At 46.9% G+C, this 19,842-nt stretch overlaps 1 protein-coding gene across 4 annotated transcripts in view; it reads left to right on the top strand.

Moving 5' to 3' along the window:
* The first annotated feature begins 207 nt into the window (after window positions 1-207).
* Window positions 208-19,842, top strand: part of TRPM1 (transient receptor potential cation channel subfamily M member 1) — a 53,974-nt gene continuing 34,339 nt past the window's right edge. For all 4 annotated transcript variants that reach the window (XR_008311484.1, XM_053272731.1, XM_053272732.1 and 1 more), the window contains exons 1-9: window positions 208-322; window positions 694-907; window positions 3,256-3,380; window positions 4,091-4,262; window positions 8,429-8,603; window positions 12,539-12,662; window positions 16,289-16,361; window positions 18,153-18,253; window positions 19,235-19,408. Coding sequence is in view for 3 of the 4 variants with exons in the window: in XM_053272731.1 (XP_053128706.1) it covers window positions 320-322; window positions 694-907; window positions 3,256-3,380; window positions 4,091-4,262; window positions 8,429-8,603; window positions 12,539-12,662; window positions 16,289-16,361; window positions 18,153-18,253; window positions 19,235-19,408 (1,161 nt within the window). In the remaining variant the exon portion in view is untranslated. The remainder of the gene's footprint in view (window positions 323-693; window positions 908-3,255; window positions 3,381-4,090; window positions 4,263-8,428; window positions 8,604-12,538; window positions 12,663-16,288; window positions 16,362-18,152; window positions 18,254-19,234; window positions 19,409-19,842) is intronic.

The raw sequence follows: 19,842 nt of genomic DNA, 5'->3' as shown, positions 1-19,842 counted from the left end.
GATTAGCTCAGATGCCTGGGCAACAGCTCTCACCTTATTTTTGTAAAGCAAAACTGTTGGATTTTCTACATAGTTGCTATTCCTCATAGTTGCTCTTCTGGCTTTTGCCCCCCATCCCAGCAGGTGTTGCTGTGGCCATCTCCTTACTCAACACTTCCCAATTCCTCCGAATATAACTGCAAACAAAAATGAAGACGAAGCAACGAAGCAGGTGGATACTCAGCCTGAGAAATGGTCCGTCAGTAAACACACCCAGGCATTCCCAACGGACGCCTATGGAAATCTCGAATTCCAAGGCGGAGGGCATACCAATAAGTCCATGGTAAGCAACCGAGGATCTTCTTCCAGCTCTAGAGACAGTGTGCTGTGGCAGAAGAGAATGCTGGACTTCTGGGGCTGCCAACATGCAGCTCTACCTGTTGAATGGCCCATCTGCAGGTGGCGCAGCTCTCGTTCAGACCCAGGCACACCCCACCCGGCTCATTAGGACAAGCCACTGCAGCTCACGGGGATCAAATGTGTAGGGCGCGTTGCTCTAATTCAGGATCCAGCCTCCTCCTTAGCATGTCTAGAAATTAAATATTGGAGTGGGAAGAGGGTTCATTTCGTCTCCAGTGCCAATGCATGCTCATGAATACTGTGCACCGTGTCAAAATTTAGGATGATGATTTAGGATCCTTTCCTGTCTCGCAGTATATCCGAGTGTCATACGAGGCCAAGCCAGACTCACTGCTCCACCTCATGGTGAAAGAATGGCAGCTGGAACTCCCCAAGCTCCTCATATCCGTCCACGGGGGACTCCAGAACTTTGAGCTGCAGCCCAAACTGAAGCAAGTGTTTGGCAAAGGACTCATCAAGGCGGCCATGACCACAGGCGCCTGGATCTTCACTGGAGGAGTCAGCACAGGTAGAACATGGACACACAAACACCCAGGTCTGGCTGTAGAAACCCCCAGCCTCTCCCAGCAGAGTGTTTCCTTGTGGGGAGGGGTGGAGCGGGGATGATATCCAAAAAAGGAGAGCTGGTCTTGTGGTAGCAAGCATGACTTGTCCCTTAGCTAAGCAGGGTCTGCCCTGGTTGCATATGAATGGGAGACTCCATGTGTGAGCACTGCAAGATATTCCCTTCAGGGGATGAAGCCACTCTGGGAAGAGCAGAAGGTCTCAAGTTCCCTCTCTGGCTTCTCCAAGATAGGGCTGAGAGAGACCCCTGCCTGCAACCTTGGAGAAGCCCCCTGCCAGACTGTGAAGACAATACTGAGCTAGATAGACCAATGGTCTGACTCAGGATATGGCAGCTTCCTAGGTTCCTATGTTCCAAATGGCTGTACCTCTCTTCGACACCTAACCCACAAGAAGTCAACCTGATCCAAATGAAACCAAAAAACTGTAAAAACCAGGGATGAGTTTTATAGTCACAATATAAAACTCTTAGCCAATATCCAGTGTTAACATATAAACATGTAATTAAACATGCCTATATTCAAATCCTAACAAGTAATCGTTCACAAGACTTCCATCCACGGACATTTCCGTAAAAGCTTTTTAATACGTAAGATACCAGTAAAAATTCTAATTGTCTTGATGGCCTAAAAGCTTTCACGGACTTGTAAACAACAGTAGCTATTACTGTCCTCAGTACTGAAAAGTCCTCAAATGAGTCTTGAGTGAGTAGATCCCCAACCGGGAGGCTGCAGTAAGCCTCCCGGCCTCTGGGGTCTCCCCAGAATGCCCCAAGCACTTGTGTGGGGCATCCTGGGATGTCTGGGGCCCAGGTGGCCCCCAATCCCGGCCACCACTACCAGCTCCATGACGGAGCTGGTAATCGTGTGGGCGGGCGATCTGGCTGCCCAGGGCGGGCTCCGGGATTATCTGCGGGGAAAGAGGGTCAAGCCCGTTCTCCCTGCAGAAACCCTGCAGGCTCTCCACACTACTTGTGTAGAGAGCCTCTTTGTATAATAAATAAACACACACTCACCCTTCTAACACACAGTATATCTATTTCTCATAATAGCAGGTTAATATATCATAAGCCCATTCATGTGCTCATAAGGGGATGGTTTGCCAGGGTAAAGAGCTCCTCCCCTGGTCTCCAGAGACAAGCGGATCCTCCATTTGGGTCTGCAGGCTCAGCATGCAGACGAGCACGGCAGGGGTGGTCTCCATTTTTTAAATCGGAAGCCGGGTCCTTGGAGGATCAAAAAGGCTATCCCAGAATACATTGTGCTTCCAGGAGACTGAGAACCCTCATTACATGGTCTATCCCCTGATTGGCCATGAAAGGGAAGAAGGTGGGAGCAGCCCAACTCAAAACATTGCAAACAAAGGATCATAGAGAGAGTGCTTTGCAGAGTGGCACATTCATAGATGCCAGCCCTTGTAGCCACAGTGCTCTATTGCAATCATGGCTGCTGCTTTCTGAGACCTACTACCAAAGGCAAATGCACCCAGACAACCAAAACATCATGGTAGGAAGCTCACTTTTTGTCCTATCTGGGTTAAGAGCCGGGTACAGGAACATAGGAACATAAGAAGCTGTCATATACTGAGTCAGACCATAGGTCCATCTTGCTCAGTATTGTCTACACAGACTGGCAGCGGCTTCTCCAAGTTTGCAGGCGGGAATCTCTCTCAGCCCTATCTTGGAGAAGCCAGAGAGGGAACTTGAGACCCCTAAAAGGGGAATATCTTACAGTGCTCACACGTCATCTCCTATTCATATGCAACCAGGGCAGATCTGAAACATGATGCTGGACTAGATGGGCCTTGTGCCTGATCCAGCAGGGCCGTTCTTATGTACCACAAGACCAGCTCTCCTCTCTGGGTTACCCTATTTTGAGGGACTTGAGTAGTAGGGATTCCCATGGGTTTACACCAGGGCTGCTCAACTTTGGCCCTTCTGCAGATGTTGGCCTACAACTCCCATAATCCCTGGCTATTGGCCATGGTGACTGGGGATTATGGGAGTTGTAGTCCAAAAACAGCTGGGGGGCCTAAGTTGAGCAGGCCTGGTTTACACAGACATGAATCCCTGGCTATACTGCCTCCTATCCTCTTTTTCCTGATTGTGAGAATGGGTTCCATAGCTATAAGCACTAGCTTATAGAAGAAATATGAGAAAGTGGACTACAGATATGTATTATGGAGAAACAATGAAAACCTTCCTGTGCTAGAAATGTCCTTGTGAACGAGGGGTCCCTACAATGTAGGCCAATGTCCTAGGACAAACTGTAACAGGCTTGATTCCTCTTGCAGGTGTCATTCGCCATGTAGGAGATGCCTTGAAAGATCATTCTTCAAAGTCCAGAGGACGCATCTGTGCCATTGGAATTGCTCCGTGGGGCATTGTGGAAAACAAGGAGGATTTGATTGGGAAAGATGTAAGTTCCCAAATTTTGTTTGTTTGCATCATACAAACATCTGCTGATGTGCTCACTAACAGTGTTGTTTCTATAAAAGTTGTGGCCATACCTGTTGGGTAAATCCTCATGCTTTTGGGGGGCCAACCAAGAACTAGCTTTTTACATCAAACTGGCATGAATGTGTATTACTGGGAAGCCTTTCTCTGAAGGCTTGTTTGCATGATCTAGGAGAGGCATTCCATGGGCCCCCAGATACTATTGGTCTAGAATTCCCATCAACCCCAGCTACAGTGGCCTTTGGTTATTGTGACTGGGGATGATGGGAGTTGTGGTCCAACAACATTTGGGGACCTGAGGTTTGAAAACTCTGATCTAGAATAACTGAGATTATTTCAGAGGATGTTGATTCATAGATACAATTCTGAATCAACAACTCTCGCTTAATGTAGGCTTTATGATGGATCCCTGATTTAGCCAGGAACCCAGTCGATGTTCATGGCTTCTCCCAAAGAATGTTGGGAATTGTAGTTTTCTGAGGGTGCTGAAGATTTGGTGGAGAGAGCCCTCCCACCCTCCCTAGAACTACAGTACCCAGGGTTCCCCCATGGAACTGTTAAACCATGTTAAGCCTGACATGCCCAACCATAGCTGCAAAGTGAAGGAGATGGGGAAGTTCAGTCATGTTGGTCTGTTGGTTTGAATAAAAATTGCCCTTTTGTTTTTGACAGGTGACAAGAGTTTATCAAACCATGTCAAATCCACTAAGCAAACTCTCTGTACTCAACAGTTCCCATACACACTTCATCCTCGCCGACAACGGCACCCTTGGCAAATATGGGGCCGAAGTGAAACTGAGGCGCCAGCTGGAGAAACACATCTCACTCCAGAAAATCAACACCCGTAAGTGACAGGTTTTATGCCACCTGCATCCTGAGGGGTACCTTTGACCGCTAAATAAGGATGAAACAAGTACATTAAATAAGGATGAAACCTGATATGCCTGTCATAAATGGCAGGAAGGTATTTGACAGGCATATCAGAATACTGATCAGATCCCCGTGACTGATGTCAAAGCCACAGGGGATTCAGTGGCTAACACAAAGGGCTTGAATTTATTTATTATTTTTATTCCATCCTTCCTCTATTGAGCTGAGGGAAGTGTACATGGAGTCATCCCCCTGTAATTTCATCCTCACAACAACCCTATGAGGTAGGTCCAGATAATGATTGGCCCAGAGCTACCCACTGAGCTTCATGTCTGAGCGGGGATTTGACCCCAGGGTGCTTTCCAGATTATCTGCTCAACTGTGGCAAAATGCTTCGGTTCGGGCAAGTCACATTCAAAATGCTAACTTGGCAAAGAGGCACCTTTTAACATGGTGATTCTCTTTATTTAGCAGGGGGAGAGTAACTGGCCCTATCCAGCCCCAGCACAGTACCTGTAGTGACTGTTGCTGGTGTCTATCTTGTGTTTCTTTTTAGATTGTGAGCCCTTTGGAGACAGGGATCCATCTGATTTATTTATTATTTCTCCGTGTAAACTGCCATGAGCCATTTTTGGAAGGGCAGTATAGAGATCAAATTGATGATGATGATGATGATGATGATGATGATGATGATGATGATGTAAATAGCAAAGCGCCCAGCAGAGGGAGCAGTCTCGAGAAAACTAACAACCAGAAAAAACAGCAACCTTTTAACGCTGGACATACAACATTATAGCAATAAATCACACCGATGAAATCTGAAACAAGGCATCGGAAATGTGAACAGCACCCTGTCAGTGTCGGGACTGCGGAGTCACAACACAGGAAGTGCGGAAACACACTTTGGAGATACGTAGTGACTCCGTTGCAGAGTAATCTGGAAAGCACCCAAAACCAGCACTTTAACTACCACACTGTGTGGGTAGATAGATTCATAAGAGTGTTACTTGGAGCAGAACCAGGTGGCAGTTTTGCAGAGGTTAGCCAGTTTGTTGAGCCAAGTGTTGGGAGCTCAGATCACCTCTGGATGACTTAAGATCCTTTATGTTTTGGAACATCCTTTATGTTTTGAGAAGAGGCTTGCAGCTCCATGGTAGAGCGCATGCTTTCATATAGGACATTATTTATTTATTCATTTATTCATTCATCACATTTATATACCGCCCCAACTTTTGTCTCCAGGGTGCTTTCCAAATTGACGCAAGACTGTGAGCTCTGCAGTGGTAAAATGCTTCAGCCTGCCAGGATTGTATTGAAAAAGGGTGGAAGCCGTTTGTTGTGCAAAGTCACCAACAGGGGGAGCAGTCTTTTCTAGCTTGCACACACACCCCCTACCTACAACGGGAAAATACAGCTGTTTTCCTGCAATGCACATGCAACGTTGGAAATATGAACGGCACCTTGCTGACAGCGCAGGGATTGCAATGTCGAAACACAGGCAGTACGAAAACACACTTACTGGACACATAGTGACACTGTTGCAGTGTGCAATCTGGAAAGCGCCCAGTTAAAATAATCTCATTCTAAAGAGCTGCTGCCAGTTGGAAAGGGCAATACAATATACAACTGGATGTTCCAATGGTTTGACTCTTTATGTCAGTTTCATACATTCAGAATAACTTTGTGATTATCATTCCCCAGTTCAGCTACTAAAAATCCTGCAAAATAAATAGACCTTGGACTTGTCCCAAAATCCCAACAAGGAAAATCACTGCTGCATTTCCAATCCTAGCACAGCCACGGGGCCACTCCAGAAAATACCCTGCTCTGTTTCTAGTAGTACACAGATTCTGTTGGGGGTTATTCTCCTGCCTGCCTATGCACATGTTTACTGTTTCCAAAAGTATTTGCAGGTCCATCATAAGCTGTTTTTTAATAGCAAGTGTATATGTTGACTACCAGGTGTAATATCAGGGAATCAAGGGCTCCCTGGAGTATATTTCTGGTAAGCACACATCTGTTGCATATATGTTACATTTCACCTTGTAGGTGCAAGTTTTTATATGTGCATGTTAAAAAATCAGATGTGAAGCAACTCTCAGTGCTTAGATCCTGCGTTTTACAAGCCTGCTTTCAAATAACACATCATCTAATAGAAGCCTCTCTTTCTGTCATTCACACACTCTCATACCCATCAGCCGACTCATGGACAACAGCCAACCTGCTTGCGCTCTCTGTCCTTGTTTTCTGTAGATGTGCTGGGAGGCACAGATTGCTGATCTTGTGGTAGCAAGCATGACCTGTTCTCTTTGCTAAGCAGGGTCTGCCCTGGTTGCATATGAATGGGGGACTACATGTATGAGCCCTGTAAGAGATTCCCCTTAGGGCAGGCTTCCCCAACCTGTGGCCCTCCAGATGTTGCCAAACTACAATTCCCATCTTCCCAGCCACAATAAGTTGTAGCTGGGGGTGATGGGAATTGTAGTTCGGCAACATCTGGAGGACTACTGGGTGGGGAAGCCTGCTTTAGGGGATGGAGCCGCTCTGGGAAGAGCATCTGATGTTCCAAGTTCCCTCCCTGGCATTTCCAAGATGGGGCTGAGATAGACTCCTGCCTGCAACCTTGGAGAAGCCGCTGCCAGTCTGTGTAACACTTCCCGTAAGACAATTCAGTCCTGAGAGGCAAGAGGTGCTGTATAAAGAACTGAATGTCTCTCTTTTTGAAGGGTGGGGAGGAAATTTGGGTCTGCTTTGTTCCTTGTATGCTGTCTGTACAACTAGTGCTGTGAAACTGAAAATGTACCAAAGCTAACAGGCCTTTCATGGCCAGACTTGCATTAAAAGTCACAAGTGGGCACTAATTGATGCCCCGCCTGAGAATCCTGGCAGAGAGGTAAATGCATCTCATGATGGTCACAAAAACTGGCCCTGGAGTCAAGGTGCAGGCTCACAACTTGCCCAAGACTCCGTCCCAGAATGTGGACAGAGAGACATTTTGCTTCCTCTTTACTAACTCAGAGTTGTGGATTAGAACTTGGAGTCACCCAATGAAACTGTTTGGCAGTAGATTCAGGACAGACGAAGGAAGGTCCTTCTTCACACAATGCATCATTAACTTATTGAATTCATGTTGTGGTGATGGCCACTGTTTTACTACGACTATTTATATATCGCTTTTCAACAGAAGTTCGCAAAGCAATTTACATAGAAAAATTAAGTAAATAAATAAGATGGTGCCCTGTCCCCAAAGGGCTCACAATCTAAAAAGAAACACAAGGTAGGAACCAAGAACAGCCATTGGGAAGATGCTGTGCTGGAGGTAAATTGGTCCAGTTGTTCTCCCTCTGCTAAATATAAGAGAACCACCACTTTAAAAGGCGCCTCTTTGCTCAGTTAGCAGGGGAGAAGATGGCTTAGACAGCTTTAAAAGGGGACTTGGAGACCAGTAACATCTGGGGATCCAAGGTTGAAAACCCCTGCCTTAAAAAGATTCCTCCTCCTACCCCTGCTACAAGTGTTTGGCCTTAAGCACTTCCCCTCCCCCCCCCCCAATCCAGAGAATTGCTGAACGTTGTCCACCATTTTGGCATAATTATTTTTTTTCCCTTTTAGTCCTGCACGTTCCTGACATGTGGCCACATCTGCTTGGATCACATGACCTGTGGGCTTCCCTTTGTCATCCTATGCCTGGAGATCACAGTGAGGCAGGGACCGCAAAGGGTTGCTCAGCTGTCGTCTCTCACGTCGGCCAGCCGTTCTTGGCAGCAGTCTCATGAGAAAGGGCTTACGCTGGTGCTTTGGTCTTAGGAGAGCCCTTGGGCAGGTCTTATTTTGCAAGGGGCATCTTTGCACAAACAGACGTCCAGTTTTCTTATACAACGTTAGCTGTCATGGCCTGTATTGAAAAGAGCACGGCTCATTTAAAGGTTGCTTGCTTATATATATATATATTCGATTTGATTTGTTTACGACTTCATGTGTTATTCAGGAGTCTTCCATAGTCCGATTCCCTGGTAGCCATACAACGTCCTGACTCCTGGAGAAGTTGAAGTTCCCAACACACTTGAAGAAGTGTTGAGAAGTTGAAGTTTTTCAAAACACTTGCATAGTGTTTAACGACCTGCCTGGTTTGTTCTACAGGACTAGGGCAGGGTGTCCCTGTGGTCGGACTGATAGTCGAAGGCGGTCCCAACGTGATATCCATCGTTTTGGAATGCCTGCGTGAGGAACCGCCTCTTCCTGTGGTGATCTGCGATGGCAGTGGACGAGCATCAGACATCTTATCATTTGCACACAAGTACTCGGAAGAAGGAGGGTACGATTATCAGACATGTTGCAGACAGGTTACAGTTGGGTTGCTGCCACAGTAGCCATTGTCTTTCAAATGGCTTTTGAAATCCTTGTTGCATTAATGAAACGTGAGTGTGGGTGTGGGTGGGTGTGGCGGTAGGGAGGATCTGCATATTTCAGGACCTTTGAATGGTGAAAAATGCCTTTGTGCACTCTTCAGAGAAAAACATTAGCCCGTTTCAGACGTTATGCTGTATGAGTGTACAGATGCCTGTACACTCGTACATGTGTTTGTGTGAATGACTGTACCGGTGATCATTTAAAAAGTTGAACCTGGATACAGGCCCTTCAAATAAATAGAACAGGTAGGAAGTGTACTTTTGTACCTGCGTTCAACATAACATGTGAATTATTGTACCTTTGTATAGATCTGTACCTGTGCACTGTATTCACTCATTGTAGGGGTGTTAGATATAATGTGTGGATGGGCCTATTGTGTTGTTTATTTTAGACCTGGCCCTTCAATTTCACAACTTCCAGAGTGCTTTACAATTACAACTTAAAACAATCCTTTATTTTTTTAAAATGTGCAATACAATTATTACAGCAGAGTGCACCAGCAGCATTACAATATATATGATGGATATGATCTGAGCTTTAATAGAACGGAATAGAATAATTCTGATCTTTAACAGAATGGTGGAAAGAGCTATAGAGCCAGCAATTGGGGCTTCTAGGTGGGTCTTTTGCAATCAAAGATGTCGGCCATCAAGGGGCATTTTTACTAGGAAGGCTATTACATGAGAGTCAAAGTGCAGTAGGCATGTGCCCGAAACGTTTCGGAGGCCATTGTAAAGGCCTCCGAAACGTTTCGGCGCTGGGGCAGTATTCGGCGTTTTGGCACGGCGGGGGTAGTACTTTAAGGGTGGGGGAGAGTGTACTCACACCACCACCCCGCCACATTTCCCGTACCGGCGCTCTGTAAACTTTAAGCCCCTCGGGGCGGCAGCGTTCCTCCCTGCCGCCCCATTCCCCCCATTGGCCGGAAGTGGCCGGAAGTTGCGAGCGCGCGTGAGCCCATCGTGCGTGCGCCCATCGTGCGTGCACGTCTGCCATGAGCACACGTGCGCTCACAACTTCCGGCCACTTCCGGCCGACGGGGGGAACAGGGCGGCAGGGAGGAATGCTGCCGCCCCGAGGGGCTTAAAGTTTACAGAGTGCCGGTAGGGGAAATGTGGCAGGGGTGTGTGTGTGTGAGTACACTCTCCCCCGCCCTTAAAGTACTACCCCCGCCGTGCCGAAGATTTTTCGTGCACATCCCTAAAGTGCAGTGCTTGATCAGGATGTGGGTGTTTCTGGTTGTAGTAAAATTATTGCGTTGATTGAGGTGTTTGCGTTTGTGGAATATAGGTATAAGATGGCAATTAGTAGTGGTATCGAGCTGACTAGAGTATAGAATAAGAAGTAAATTCCAGTGGTTAGGCATTCTGGTTGTCTCCCTCATCGGGTGATGATGTAGAAATGAGTGTGGTTTCAAGTAGGGATGATTCTGAAGTGGCAAATGTTAGACTGTAGGAAAGTAATTGTTTTAAGGAAGGCTCGTTTGCATGGGAGAGGTTCTTGAAGCAGGTGGTTTTGGCTTGCTATTGTTAGGAGTGGGAGAAGCCTGAAGGAAAGAATAATGAGTGGGCTGAGCGAATGTCAAATCCAAAGTGTGGGGTTATAGATGAAAAGGTTAAGATCAGGGGACGGTTAAGCCGTAATCGGCGAATTATGGCTCGTAGTGCTGAGTCATGTAGTAAATGTGCTAAACAGAAGTTTTGGTTTTAACAGTAGAGCAGTTGGTATGATTGTTGGAATTAATCCCGAATGTAGGAAGTTTAGGTTTCCTAGGTGGTCTGTGCCAGGAGTTCGTGAGGTGGCTACTAGCAGCACTGGGCCGGTACCTTCTTCACATGCAGAGAAGGCTAGTAAAATGACTGGTTCTGTTGCGGTGACAGTGGCCTGTTGGTTTGAGGTAAGGCTAGATAGAACAATCAAAATTGCTAGTATTTTCCCCTCGATGCAAAGGTGTGCTGAGACTAAGTGGGTTCGGTGGAGTGATAGTCTGATATCCTCTGAGTGTCCAAGCAGGTACACATGGGAAAGGTTTGTTCCTAGACACCCAGAGGACTTTCAAGGGAAGCTCCAGCACTTTGATCTGTTCTTGGAAACACCCCAGAATTCATCTGGCAGGCATTTCCTTTTTCCTGGGGCTGTCCTTCGAGAACCCTGGTGGGGTGTAGGGCCTGGGGCAAAATCAGCCAGTGCGGGGCCCCTTTCCAGTTAATTCTAATGGGGGTTAAAAGAGCAGGACCCGGGGTGGTCGCTCTGCTTGCTATGCCCTAAGGACAGCCCTGCCTTTCCCTAAATCTGGAAGCACTCGGAGAGGCCTTCCAAGGAAGTTCCTACACCTGTGCCCGAATTGCTGTTGGAGATGGCATTCCAGTGCATTGACCTTTTGCACCAACGATCCTAATGAAGTTGTTAGTGAGGGTCTCCTTTCCTGTCCCTGCTTTGCCTTTACTCTTTGACCCCTGCCTCGACTCCTCAGGTACTTCCTGTAGTGAGTCAGTCCTCTTCCTTTCCTCTTAGAGAGCAGATTGAAAGATCTCCTTCTCCCTACCTATCCATTATGTAGCTCAGGCCTGCTCAACTTCGGCCCTCCTGCAGATGTTGGCCTACAATTCCCATAATCCCTGGCTATTGGCTGCTGTGGCTGAGAATTATGGGAGTTGTAGTCCAAAAACAGCTGGGGGGCCTAAGTTGAGCAGGCCTGATGTAGCTGATAGATAGGACTAGGTCTTTCCTATCTCAAATGTACTTCACTAATAAATCTATTTAGTTTAGATTGCACAACAGTTTCCCTGTGTGTTCTTTAAATAACTTCAACAACTACGCTCAGCACTCGACTCTGTAACTGGAGTGGGTAGCTTCTTTTGGCGCTTTGCTGAATGATCACAAACCCCAACAATCGCCTCTTTGCTTTGAGGTGTGTGTCCAGGAAGCCTGCAGAAGCTGTGAATATACCAGCATCCAGGGAGATGGGGCATGAGCCATGACCATACTGGCCCATTCGGGAAGCTTTGTTCCAACAATGAGGTTCATCATGGAGGCTCTCCCTTGACACATGGCCACCACCACCTAGGTCTCCGTTGTTTGTTGTTAGTTCCTCAATTGTCCACAGAGCAAAGACTGGAGTGCCATGGACCTTTGGTTTCTTGCTAGTTTAACCCACCACATTTGTGAACAGCAGTGTGGTGCGGTGTGTGTGAGTGAGTTTTTGTTAAAAAGCTTGCTAAAAAAAAGAAAAAAGAGGTTAAGATGCTTTGAAAGCTGCAGCATGGCTGGTTGGCAGAGGGAGTCCCTGCACCTAAGCATAGAGCTGGCCAGATTAGATGATGAAAGCTTGAGAACAGAGAACAGGAATTTCTTTGGCAACGGATGCTTATCTTTATTCTTTTGTTTTAAAAAAAATAGTGATTTGCCTTTTTAAGGGGTGTATCCTGTTTATATCACATGCCCCTGAACCACGCCCCAGGTTAAGACTGCAGACTCCGAGACACAGATCCAAGAAGTCTCAGATCTCTAAACCGTGACTGGGCTGTTCTGTCAGAATCATCATCATTAGTTAGCACTGATGCAGCGCATTTTGCATGTTCAAAATGTTTCACTTACTGCAAGCCTGACCACAGTAAAGCCGTGTAAGGTAGTCTGGTCTGCGTGGGAGATGTTGCAGCTTGCCCACCTCCCCCCGGATAGGTATGCATTCTTTTGATGCTCTGTTAAGCTAAATACAAACATCCTGGACAACATTATAGCAACAATTATTTTGGTTTGTTTGCCTGCTTGTTTGTAACCTTTCTCTTGATTCTTAAATGTGTAATTTTTTTCCCCCTGCCATGGCTTTGTTGATTTTAGCATCATCAGTGAGTCTCTGAGGGACCAGCTCCTAGTCACCATTCAGAAAACCTTTAGCTATAGCCGAAATCAAGCACATCAGCTGTTTGTTATCCTCATGGAATGTATGAAAAAGAAAGAACTTGTAAGTATTTTGCATTTCATTCACAAAACTAACCACGTGCTGTTTGCATCAGTTTTGTGCAGAGATTAATGCCCACCCATCCATCAGGGATTCACAAACCCAGGGCATGTCCACACTACATACGGGCTTCAACTGGCTTGACACTCATTCCCTCTCCCCAGAGACCCCTGGGAGGGGTAGTTTTATGGGGGTGAGGCCAAGCAGAACCTCAACATCTTTCCTAGACTCCCAAATATTTGTGGTTGCTCAGTGGTGAGAAGAAGACATTCGGCACATTCTGTCCATACAAAAGCCAATGAAAGGGTAAAAGAGGTGCAAATGAAATTGATGAATTTTCCCTGGATTGTACCATCAGACTGCAAGTGAAAAGTGTCATGGGATTAAATATCCCTCCATTCACCAATGGCTGACATCCTGATTACATTTCTCAATGCTACTACTCGGGGAACAGTCCGAAGGACTACCAAATTCCTATAGGACTTCCTTTAGTAAATTTAGTCAGGATGTCAGCCAAAGCCAAGGACGCCTTGCACACAGAAAACCAGATGTTGGGGCAAAGGCTTCTAGTCTGACCTTTCCCCAGATGTGCTAGTTCTATAGGGACATTTTTAATGGGGAAGCGCTTCATCATGCAGTCTCCCACGTGCAGGTTGGAGTGATATAATCCAGGAACAGTTTTACCCCTTCACCAGCTGTTGGTGTGAAATCGAACTCTCTGAGGTCATTCCCAATTTCCAGTTGTGTGGGTGAAAACATCTAGGTAGGAGGAGGGAGAAGTGATTGTGTGGAATCAAGGTAGGAGGAAAAGTTGAGTAGCTTTTCCTCCTATGTTGATTCCACATGGTCACTTCTCCCTCCTCCTACCTAGTTCTTTGCACAACCAGAAACTGGGAGCACACACAGCTTCCAAATCTGGGTAGGATACCAGTTTTGGGTTAGGTGAATGACCTCTCTGATTACTATTCCACATGTTCTAGGGCTGAGTCCAAGAGCAAGATCTGGAGCATAGGAAGCCATCATGTACTGAGTCAAACCATTGGCCCAGCTATCTAATTCTTGTCTACCCTGGCTGGCAGCAGTTTCTCCAAGTTTTCAGGCAGGAGTCTTTCCCAGCCCTACCTAGGGATGCCGTGGACCAGATCTGGAACCTTCTGCATTCAAGTAGATGTTCTACCACTGAGTTAACGGCCCCATCGCCAAAGGGGAATATCTTTCAGCAGACATTGAAAACAGTCTGGTAACTGCAGCTGGTACAAAACAGGGCTGCAAGCTTATTCACTGGGACTGGACTTTTTGAGCATATTACGTCCCCAGTCCATTTTTGGGCTCAATTCAAGCTGCTGGTTTTAACTTTTAAAGCCCTAAATGGCTTGGGACCAGGTTACCTGAGAGAGCGCCTTGCCCCATATGTCCCAAGCTGGTCCTTCAGAGAACCTCCTCTGGGTGCTCCTGCCAAACAACGCCAGGGAGAGGGCCTTTTAGGTGGTTGCACCCCGTTCATCACTTTATTCTTTTAGATGCCAGATAAAGACCTTTTTGTTCACTCAGGCCTTCTACATTTTAAATTTTAAATTTTTTTATCTTATTGTAACTGACTTTAAAAACATGTTTCTAAAATTGTTTTTGTATTGAATTTTCTCCCCTCCCCGCTTTTGGGTGTGTGTGTCTGTTTTGATCCAATGTGTGTTTTTTATTTCATGTTTTAATGTTGTGTTGTAAGCCACCCAGAAAACAATTTTGTTATGGGACAGCTAACAAATAAAGTTTGTTTGTGTGTTTGTTTAGTAGTTGTTGTTATCTGAGGAGCTCTGTCTCAGATTTTAAACAGTGATTGCACTGGATGTTCAGGGAAGAGGCCATTGATTAGTAGTATCGCATAGGGGTAGGCAAGCTTCACTTTCCAGCTTTTGTTGAACTACGCCCCCATCATTCTCAGCCACAATAAATAAGTTATGGGAATTGAAGTCCAACAACATCTGGGGACCCAAGTTTGAAAACCCCTAGACTAAAGGGTTTGCACCAAATTTTAAGGGCTTTAGAGCAGAGGTGCATTGATTCCATGATGTGTTCATATCCTTTTTGAATTGAGGCTGTTTGGAACATAGGAAGCTGCCATATACTGAGTCAGGCCATTGGTCCATTTAGCTCAGTATTTTCTTCACAGACTGGCAGCGGCTTTTGCAAGGCTGCAGGCAGGAATTTATTTCAGCCCTATCTGGAGATGCTGTTAGGGAGGGAACTTGGAACCTTCAGCAATTCCCAGAGTGGCTCCATCCCCCAAGGGGACTATCTTACAGTGCTCACATCACATGTAGTCTCCCATTCAAATGCAAACCGGGGCAAGCCCTGCTTGGCAAAGGGGACAATTCATTCTTGCGATCACAAGACTAGCTCTCCTGGTGTGTGTGTGTGTGTGTGTGTGTGTGTGTATACATATTTATTTATTTATTTCATTTATATACCGCCCCATCCTAGACATTTCTGCCCCCTGCAATTAGTTCAATTCAGTACAACTAGGTAGTTAATCAGCATCTGAGAACTTTGCCCTAAAGTATGAATGGGGAACCCCCACCTTCTATTTAACCAGTCATGTGGTGCAACCATCTGCTAGCGGGGAATCCCTTCAGATTATATAATCTGTCTGTCCTTTCTAAAAGCCTCCATCAACGAATGACTTTTTCATCTCTTCCTCGTCGCAAAGTATATAGAGTAAGCAAATTACAGTATGTGCATTTTTCAGCAATAGCAATTACAGGGTTTTTCTCCTTCAAAAAAAAAAAGCCGGAGAGCGAATTAGGAGACCAATTTGATCAGATTAAATAATAATCCTAATGTCCCAGTTTGGGGATAAATGGCTGCAAATAGAACATGCAGGCATCTGATGTGCTCTCGCTTCTCTGTCAAATCCAATGAGTCTCATTATAGTCTGCAAACCCGTTGTACTATGCCAATTTTTTTTTTAAGACTATTGGTTCTCAACCTTGGGTCTCCAGATGTTGGAATACAATTCCCATTATCTTCCATTATTAGGAAGAGCCCCTGGTGGCGCAGTGGTAAAACTGCCGCCCTGTAACCAGAAGGGTTCGATCCTGACCAGGGGCTCAAGGTTGACTCAGCCTTCCATCCTTCCGAGGTTGGTAAAATGAGTACCCAGAATGTTGGGGGCAATATGCTAAATCATTGTAAACCGCTTAGAGAGCTCCGGCTATAGAGCGGTATATAAATGTAAGTGCTATTGCTATTGCTATTGCTATTATCCCCAGCCACAATGGCCATCTTGAGACCCACGATTGACAACCCCTGCCAAATAAACGGTCAGACCAGTGCAGGCAGGCATCAGCATGAAGTTTTATCCTTTGGGACAAAATCTACTTCCTTTTCCGGATACCTAGTTGCACCCCCTGGTCTAGCGTGCTTCCCAAGACTTCTCCCATGCCTCACCCAAACATTTGTTTGTGTGTGTTCTGCATCAGCTATACAAGAAAGTCTGCCGTTTTGGGTCTTTTGCTGTTGATAAAGGAATATGCAAGCTATACTGCTATGCAGAATTCTTCATCAGGCAGGCTGGAAAGGGAGCTGTTACTTATTGTGTTACTTATGCCTTTCCTCGCTCCCCCGATCATTAGATCACTGTATTCCGCATGGGTTCCGAGGGACAACAAGATATTGAGATGTCTATCTTAACAGCTCTGCTTAAAGGTGAGTTATCCAAACGAGGACGTAGGAAAATGAGGAAGTGTGTCATTCTCTGTTTGCATTTTTCCGGGGCAGATGCTTCTTTGGATTAATACTGGGCCAAATATGAAATGTTTAATTGGCTTATCTTAGAGCAGAGAGAACCCAAGTGTCAGAATCCAAGTGTATGAACTAAATTTGCCATTATATCCTCTTCCGGACTCATTTACTCCTCCCTGAGACCAAATTGGCTGGAAAACAGGAGTTCCCTCCTATTTCCACACACTCAGTTTCACGGATGGCCCATGTAGCAAAATGTTTTAAAACGGTGGGAGGAGAAATGCATCAATGAAGTATTTCAAAGGCTTAGAACAATTCAGGATGAGTTTAGAGGGAAAACGTCTTGGATTTTAAATCCTAATCTGTTGGGCTGTTGGGCTGTTTCCACTTTCAGCAATTGTATAAACTGAGTTCACAACAGATACGGCATTTTTTCTGGTTTCCCGCACTGAGCAGGGGTGGGCGTTAGACTAGGAGACCTCCAAAGTCCCGTCCAACTTTGAAATGAGATGCTCCATCCTGTGATCATCCCGGTGGCCCACCACGTGGGACAGCTATGCACAGAGCCATGGGTTCCTAGTTCTAGCCCAGAGCCCTGGCATCTCCTAACATTGTTTCTGCCTGCAGAAAAGATCAAGCAAGATAGTGTGAATTGGTCACATCTTCTTTGTACCTCTCCACCCTTAAAAGCCAGGCACTGTGGGGAAGGGGGTGAGCAAACGGGTGCACAGCGGTGGGTGGGGGCCCCCACGGTTGGGGCTTGAAGGAGTCTCTTTGCCAGTGCCTGCAGTGCTTCTTTGACCGCGGCAACTGCCACCCTCCGTCCCTGGTGTGTGACTCAAACATGCCAGGGGAGCTATGGCAAACGTGCAGCTTTGCACGCACCGTGTGTTCGGTCTGTACAATTCGCTGAAGCGGTGAATAGGACCAGGCGCGGAGCCAGACCGCCAGCGACCTGTGTGCGGCCACAGCGGCGGGGGTGTGGTCTGGCTCCCGAACGGAGCCGCACAGCTCCATTTGGAAGTTGGAAGTTTCTTCCCTTAAAGGCAGGGGAGAGCTGCTTCTGGCCGCACTGCGAATGCAGCGTTGGCCGTCCAACTCCTGAACGGGGCCGTGCAGCCCCATACGGCAGCTAGGTTGGGGCCGGCGCTGCAGTTTGGACTGTTTTAATGTTGTTTTTAGAATATGGTTTTAAAATGTTAAATTGTGTTTTCAATGTCTTGCTTTTAATTTTTTTTCCCTTTTTGTTTTTAATCCGTGTTTTACTTCTTAATCTTTGTAACCCGCCCAGAGATGTAAGTTTTGGGCAGTATAAAAATATGATAGATAGATAGATAGATAGATAGATAGATAGATAGATAGATAGATTCCCAGCGGCCATTTAACTCCCGAACGGGAGGCGCACGGCCCCCACTCGGGAGCTAAACTGGCACCACCGCATCTGATGTCAGACGCTGGGGGCGTGTCTGCTTGGCCGCGGCCTGGGTTCTCTGGTGGCCCGCTGTGCGAAACAGGATGCTGGACTAGATGGGCCTTGGGCCTGATCCAGCAGGGCTGTTCTGATGTTCTTATGTTCTTAACCCGTTCGCCCAATGGTGGCTCGGCCCCTGAATAGGACAGATCTAGGTTGGTTTTGGAACCAAGCAATGTGCGTATCCCTCGGGGAACAGATGCAGTTATAGGTTTGCAGTCTCTGTTTGTTGGTCAGTTAGCCACACTGGAGTATGAGTCACAACAACTGTCCTGTTTGCTTAGGTACCAATGCGTCTGCACCGGACCAGCTGAGTTTAGCCTTAGCCTGGAACCGAGTGGATATTGCACGGAGTCAAATCTTTGTCTTTGGACACCACTGGCCGGTAACACTTTCCTTAGAATGATCGCTTGGTCAATGTTGAGGAACCGACGACAGCTTCCCCTTTCATGGAAATATCTCATCAGCTACTGTGGCCACTCTTAGCTGACACAGCCACATCGGACCTGGCTGGGGCAGGGCAGGCTGGGAGAGGCAGCTGTGCCTCGTTTGCCCCCCCCTCCCCCCGCCTTGTTAGGATGAGCCAGTGCGGAATACGTGTAGTGTCTGGTTGCCCATCTGGTTGTAGAAGTGAGCCTATGGCTTCTCCCCAGAGTGTACTGGCTCCTGATTTGTTTCCAGGCCCAGTTCAACATGCTGCCCTTTAAATGCCTCAACAGCCTGAGCCCAGATTAGTTATGGGAGCCCATACAACATGCAAGGCCCAGGAAGATAGGAGGTTGTGTGCTGGTGGAGGGAGGGAGGGAGGGAGGGAGGGAGTAGTCACTACTGTTAAAATGTTGGCCAACAGCTGTGTGTGTGTGTGTGTGTGTGTGTGTGTGTGTGTGTGTGTGTGTGTATTGCATGTGGGTAGCCGGCAGGGGCGTAGGAAGGTTGGAGGGGGCCCAGAGACAAGATTTTAAAATGGGCCCCTCGCTGATATACACACACAAACACACTTCACAGTATATCGTGCACTCACACACACATCCCCATTATGAATACGGTGAATATCTAGTTCACATTGAATCTAGTTATTTTACTCTCTGCTCCTGCCGATCTCCAAGAGACGCAACATAATTCATAGGGGGTGCAACATGGGCGGGTGGGGAGTCATGTGATGTGCCTCTGGGGGTGGTCTTCGAGGCAGTGGAGCCCCAAGACGACTGCCTCCCCTTGCCTAATGGTAATTATGCCTCTGGTAGCCGGAGTAGAGTATGAGCATGTATATGAATGGAAGAGTGGGAGAGACACAGAGAAGGCACCACACACACACACAAATCCATATCTGTGTTTAATGTGTGCGTTCTTGTGCTCTTAACTATAGCCATTGGGGAGCCTTGCAGCTACGGATGGGACAGGCCCAGAGAGGGAGAAGAAATCTCCAGCGCCTCAAGCCAAAGCAGCAAGAGCAAAAGGCAAAGGCAAAAAGAAAGGTGGGAAGCAGAAGGAGGAGCCAGAAGAAGAAACAGACCCCAGGAAAATTGAAATGCTAAACTGGGTGAGGTTAAAATGCCTGTCTCTTGTTCCGCAACCTGATTATCTTTATCAGCTCCTTGGCTCCAGTCTGTGTCTCCAGGCTCATGGCCACTTCAGGGGCAACTGTCGGTTGAAGTCGGTGTGGCTCTTTGGGGATCTGAGGCAGTTGGCCCTGTCTGAGGGGCTCCTTCTCTACATTTGGCATCAAGAACTGCCCTGCTGAACAGCTGTGTGTCCTCAGATGCAATGGGTCTTTGGCTGTTCAGTCTCTTCTTTTATGTTTCGGCTGAACAGTTTTCATGTTTGGATGGCATTCCCCTCCTTTGTGGCTTTTGCTCACAAGCTACATGTGGACAGGATCCTTTGGGCCACTGCTTGTGTTATGGGCACAGCTAAGCATGTGCACCATTCACAAATGACACCGTGCATGTATCTTGTGTTGTTGGGACTGTGGGC

This window comes from Hemicordylus capensis, chromosome 10 (genome assembly GCF_027244095.1).
Source record: "Hemicordylus capensis ecotype Gifberg chromosome 10, rHemCap1.1.pri, whole genome shotgun sequence".
NCBI lineage: Eukaryota > Metazoa > Chordata > Lepidosauria > Squamata > Cordylidae > Hemicordylus > Hemicordylus capensis.
This window is presented reverse-complemented; position numbering and strand designations above follow the sequence as displayed.